At 37.8% G+C, this 6,465-nt stretch overlaps 1 protein-coding gene across 1 annotated transcript; it reads right to left on the reverse strand.

The window, feature by feature from the left end:
* On the reverse strand, positions 4,306–5,718 carry LOC18779870 (thioredoxin Y1, chloroplastic). Its single transcript, XM_020561500.1, has one exon. It carries the CDS (start codon positions 4,973–4,975, stop codon positions 4,412–4,414), a length of 564 nt encoding a protein of 187 aa, XP_020417089.1. The 5' UTR covers positions 4,976–5,718; the 3' UTR covers positions 4,306–4,411.

Consider the following 6,465-nt stretch of genomic DNA (forward strand, 5'->3'; position numbering starts at 1 on the left):
GTATGAAGGTCTTTATTAAAACCATGCTCCCTCTGATGAATATCTCCCCCTGAAAAATTTAGGACTAGCTTTTGTCCAGTAAGCGACCATAAAAATTTTCATAGTATACCCTAAACCCTTGAGCGACACTGCCTCGTTAAAACCTTACCAGGAAAAACCCAATGGGATAAAAACCTGGATGAAGGAAAAAGAGTACAGTGTGGAGCTGAGCTCTATCTGGTCTAGTATACTTCCGAAAAAACATTTAAGGACCAACGGATAAGACTCTCTTAGTATAAGCAAGAATCTCGTTGGTATAATGCTCGATCGAGACAAATATTTTATGAATTCTGCAGAAGCGTTAATATGTTGCAATCACATTATAATCAATGTACTCATTGAAGTAATTTATGCATATTAATATTGAGTACAAATTTTGTGCTTCAAGCACATGTCCTTTAGGGACTTGCTTTATGCAATGTCAATCCTCTCAACGGATTTTGTCTAAAAGGGATTAAACTTTATGACACATTATATAACTTGAACCCAGCTATTTATACATCTTTAGGGAATCGCTTCTGGCGATATGCTCCGTGCATTTAATAACCCTTAAAGATAATATGTTGGTCTCCGTAATTGTGTAATAAGGGGGAGGCACAATTGAATCTGTAAATATGGAGAAAACCCAACATTCCTTGTTTCTGCTAGAAACAGTGTGTCATACAAAGTAGGTATATTCCCTTTTATTCCGAACACCCAAGTATAAATTCAGTATTAACAAATTTTGGGGTTCGTATTGTGGGTTTGTTCTTTCACGTTCATTCTCATTTATAATGGAATTACCTCGTTCCATTTTGGCCAATGATATTGTCGACATTTAATAATTGAACGTGGTTCCAATCAACACAGCCCTTTGATGATTTGAGTAGCTACTCCAAAACCAAAAATTGTCATTCATCAATTCATAATCTCACAATTCTCATGTGCATGCGCATGCATCAATTATAAGCATTCCTTTGCTTTTGGGTACCCAAACCACTTCATGGGGCTTTTATTATGTGAGAATGTGGATTATAACCTCCAATGGAGCGTTATTTTACAGTAGGGCGTGGATAATCTCTATTTAGAGAGTTGAAACATTTAGAACCCATATATCTGTCATGCTGCAGGCATGCCACAGATTAATACATACATGTCAATTAATTTCTGGGACTTTAACCCATATAATTTGCTACGCATTAGGCGTGCATAATATCAATATTGACATGTCAAAGGATTGTTCTTTCGGGACTTCAATCCATATCATTTGCTACGCAACAGGCGTGCACCCATATATCTGTCATGCTGCAGGTATGCCACAGATTAATACATACATGTCAATGAAATTTCTGGGACTTTAACCCATATTATGGGACTTTAACCCATATAATTTGCTACGCATTAGGCGTGCATAATATCAATATTGACATGTCAAAGGATTGTCCTTTCGGGACTTCAATCCATATCATTTGCTACGCAATAGGCGTGCATCATATTGATCACTGCTATACCCATATTCTGTTCTTATGGTACATTAATCTGTGCAGTGTATTATCAATGTATCCAACTTGCAATCTGTAAAATTTGCGTTAATAATTCATGGATACATACAAGCCATTCTTTTGGAACGGACTTATCTTCCCATTTGGTTACCTTTCAAGATAAAATATCAAATAAGTATATAAGCATAAAATAACACAAGTATTGCTTACATCCTTAGGTGGGAGAAACTTTTCTCAAGTATCATTCAAGCTTGTATCAGCCCAGTAAATGTAGCGCTTGATGATCTAGTTATATCCTGCAATAGTAAAATCACAACTCTTTTCTCTGTCAAAAACAAATAATCCTCAGAGAGGTACAGGAAGAGAAAAAAAAATGCAAAAAGAGAAGGTAAGCAATCAGGGAAGGAAGCTGGTGGAAGCAGACAATAAGCTCTCATATCTCCTAGTCTAGAAGTTCTTCCGGAGATTAGAGCATAATATCGCCTTCACAGTTTCCTGATGTAGCGGAAACGTGATCAGGGATAGTCTCGCTTCCTGAATGGATGATCAGAGATAGTCTTGCTTCTCGGGCATATTAAGTGCTCACTGATAAGAAAAACAAGTAGATATCGCATCACTAGGTATGGAGAAAACTGGATGTCTTCTGCAAAGAATATTTCGTTAGTAACACATTTATACACAAATACAATGAATAGGTAGAACCAGTGAATTTCAAATTAACCATAAGAAAATTGCGAGATTCTCGGGGTACTTTTGAAAAAGTAGCTCCGTGAAATCCGTAAAGCAGGATCGGCTTTTGATGAAAATAAAACTTTGAAAACGCCGAAAGTGCCGACAAACATTTAATGGAGGCCACGTGAAGTTTTGAAATCTGGGAAAGAAAAAGATAATATGGGGATCTGAGATAATATTGGGATCCTGGAAACTGTAGCCATATTTCCTCCTATAGATATGGCCTTTTGCAAAACTTGATTGGAGCAACTGCGTTTCAACTTGCTCCTTTCCTGTTATAATAATTGCGCACATTCTTAAAATTTGCACCTGTGATTTTTACGTCTTTTCAAAATGACGGTTTGGAACTTTGTGTCTTATAGGTTCAAATAACCACATCGACTCTCCCAAATTCCATATTTCAACGTATGGGAGTCCGGAACTTTTGGCCTGGGCTAAACACAAACTCAGAATTTATTTGCCCTTTTCAAAATGGACATGAAATATGAATTGAGTAAAAGCCACGCTAATATCTCATATTTGGGTTCATGAGCTTCCGGCCCAGATATAACAAAATATGTGGGGAGCCTCAATTCATCATTCTCTTATGCCAAAGAGATATGTGGTGTACCACAATTTGCAATAATACCTCAAGGGTTGTCCATTTAATTGTTGGAACTTCAGGTTCTCAACACTGTTAGATTTTGAACTTCTGGCCAAAATCACATATTCTCATGGTATGGACATTTAATCCCCTTAGATTTTGAACTTCGGGCCAAAATCATATATTCTCATGGTATGGACATTTTTGCAATTTTCTGTACATATTTCTGGACTTCAAGCCCTTACATAATTGTCCATATTTTGAGGAACTTCTGGCATCTCATTTAATTGCTCATCCATGAGTTTAAGGAACTGCAGGTTCCAGTACATTTGCCAGTACAGTTATCATCCATGTGTACGGCATTATGAACCAATACGGTACTGTTACATCATTAAGGAACCCCAGGTCCTTATTTACATGTCAGGGATCAAGGACCCTCAAGTCCGATCACATGTTTACAAATATAGTACCAGAGAGACTGCCAGCTCTCATATTAACATCATCATCAAGGATCTTCAAGTCCTGATGTAATTGTATGATGAGGATCAAGGAACTTCTGGTCCTGATCTATATACTGTAAAAAAACTCATCATACAGCACATTTAGTCCATAAAATAAATTGCTGGTAAATAAATTACTGGTATGGACGATAAACCCGCACCATACATTTAAATAAAAGTAAAGGCGTGGACGATAAACCCGCACCACCCTTTTAAATAAATGTAAATGTGCGGTAAATTAAATTCATAAATTAAATTGCTTGCTGTATGGACGTTAATCCCGCACCATACTTTAAATAAAATTAAATGTGCGGTATAGTAAACGTGCTTGTATGGGCACTAATTCTGCTCCATACATTTAAATAAAAGCAAAGGTGTGGACGATAAACCCGCACCACCCTTTAAATAAATATTGCCGTATGGGTAATAAACCTACACCATACCATAAATAAAATAGATAAGCAAAGGCGTGGACGATAAACCCGCACCACCCTTTAAATAAATATTGCCGTATGGGTAATAAACCTACACCATACCATAAATAAAATAGATAAGCAAAGGCGTGGACGATAAACCCGCACCACCCTTTAAATAAATGTAAATGTGCGGTAAATTAAATTCGTAAAGTAAACGTGCTTGTATGGGCACTAATTCTGCTCCATACATTTAAATAAAAGCAAAGGCGTGGGCGATAAATCCGCACCACCCTTTTAAATAAATACTGTTGTATGAGTAATAAACCTACACCATACAGTAAATAAAATAAATGTGCGGTAAAGTAAATTTCATAAAGTAAAGTGTTAGTATTAGTAACGGTCTCCCACTGATAATATGTTTAGTATTACCAAGGTTCCATTTTTGTTAATGGTTAGTAAAAGAAAAGCAGATAAATATAATAGGAAATAATAGAGAAGATAAGGGAGCAGAAATCTTATTGCTTATGCCCTTGCTGAGTGATCCCCCTTTATATTTATTATTATTATTATTTTTTTAATGTTTCGGTGGGTAGGGCTGTAATCATGCGTGCCCGACAGCATATTTTCTACAGTCACCACTGTCATCATTTGCATCTGCACTCAACCTTTCCAGTAGCTCCAGGTATGATCGCACTGGTGGCCAACCCACAACTTGTGCTTTAGCATCTCAATGGAACGGCAAAACCCGAAGATACATAGTTTCCTGCCCGTATCAAGACCATTTGTTGCTGTAATATCAAAGATAGCACCTAGATACTTCTCAGTGTCAATTTTCACCACCTGGATCTTGTCATTCAGAGTAATACTCACTTCATTGAGGATAGGAGCCATAAATTGACAAGGACCACACCAGGTTGCATAGAAGTCAACCAAAACAGGTTTGTCAGTAGTAGCCAGCAAATCCTCAAAGGAGGAAAATGTTTGCTTCTTTGCTGCAACCACAGGAAGAATCCGAGGCCGGGAGGGAGCAGAGACTCCACTTCTTCCGATGCGAACACATCGAAGCTGTACAGGAACTTGCAGAGAAGACGATGAAGATAGCTTTATGTCGTAGAGGTTTCCGACGATCGGCCATGGACGCGGACCGGGTGGGAGATTGAATCTAAGTTCTGATATTTGTATAATTCTTACAGAACCATGAAATCGATAGATTCTATTCTTCATCTTTCCTGGATATTTGGTCTGCCAGCAAGTGACCCTGGGATTCTTGTGGTTGAGTTTTTATTTTCAATTGTTTGGCAATTGCTTGATGCATCATTAGATGATGAAGGATTGCTAAACTGTACCCCAGAAAAGAAGTCTAAATGGGCAATTGAACCTCAGCCGTTGGTAGAGCTTTTATGCGAGGAAGATCAAGATGATGAAGAGGAAGGACAAACTTGAACCGTATGCATATTGGCCACTTGATCGAAAAATGATGAGCCGTAGGCCGGAGCATAGGGCAGCTGCAAGAAAAGGGATATCAAGTGTGGTGAAGATGACACAGAAGTTGGTTTGATACTGAGTAAGGGCATGCCCAATGGCTCTGGGAGCAAAGGTGGGATTATGTTACAGGACTTTTTCATGCACAGCCGTGCACACCAGATGCTTGCTAAAATGGCTGAGAAGAGTGTAGAGAAGAAGAAACAAAGAGAGAAGTGTTTGTTTGGCTGAGTTTCATCAGAGAATTCAGCTGGTATGTTTGAGCGAAATTCGTGCTGATAACGTGTTATAAATCTAGTAAGAAATTGGAGAGAGGGAATTGGGAAATTGAAGGGAGAGAATTGAGATATCAAAGTAGAGAAACTAATCTCATTGTGTTTCTGTTCTCTAATCTGATCTTTGTCTGTGTATATTACAAGTAGGGGGATGCCTTACTTATAGGCAAGCATCTCCTAAATGGAGGTGGGCTCCACTATAATTATTTTACAACATAATACTAGTTTTAGCATATTTTTTATGAGTAATGTTATTTGGACACACAACATTGACCACCTTAACTGACCACCTTATGTGGCAACTGAAGTGTCATGTCATGTCAATTAATGAATGTCGCCATGTCAATTAAAAAACAAATTAAAAAACCCTAGCATTCCTACACAGTGCCCTTTTGGACCCAAGCTATCATTGCCGAGACATCATGCCAAATTACCCACATAAGGACCTATCCATGATCTGGATAAGGTGTAGACCGCCGGCAATGCGAATAACAAGTACAAGACTCATGCATGATTGTAACACGAAGGAGAAGATACTAAAAGAGTAAGTGGAACTTAAGATGAAAGATAATAGACGCAAAGTAGATCGCGCAGGGTATATATTAACTTCATGATGATACATGATAGGTATTCACGAAGACATAGATATCTATTAATAGAGGATATGCACATACACAGATTTCAATAACCATAGAAAATATGATACACTGAGCAATTGATACTAGATGCGATAAAGTACAGCAGCCCGCATATATGGGATCACGAGCCATATTATAAGTCATTCAGTGTTTCGAAGGACCATGCCTCAAACAATATAAAGTTACTTGATAAAAAAGAAGAAAGAATAATTAGAAGCCTGACCTGAACTTTAATACCAATCCTAAGCCTACGAGAAACAATAACCAAAATTAAGGACCTACAATTTAACGTATACCTGTCAAATGGGGAGAGTTTAAT

Source organism: Prunus persica, chromosome G4 (genome assembly GCF_000346465.2).
Source record: "Prunus persica cultivar Lovell chromosome G4, Prunus_persica_NCBIv2, whole genome shotgun sequence".
Lineage (NCBI taxonomy): Eukaryota > Viridiplantae > Streptophyta > Magnoliopsida > Rosales > Rosaceae > Prunus > Prunus persica.

Coding starts and splice junctions, on each gene's coding strand:
- LOC18779870 (XM_020561500.1), bottom strand. CDS start 4,975: ATGAAGAATAGAATCTATCGATTTCATGGTTCTGTAAGAATTATACAA.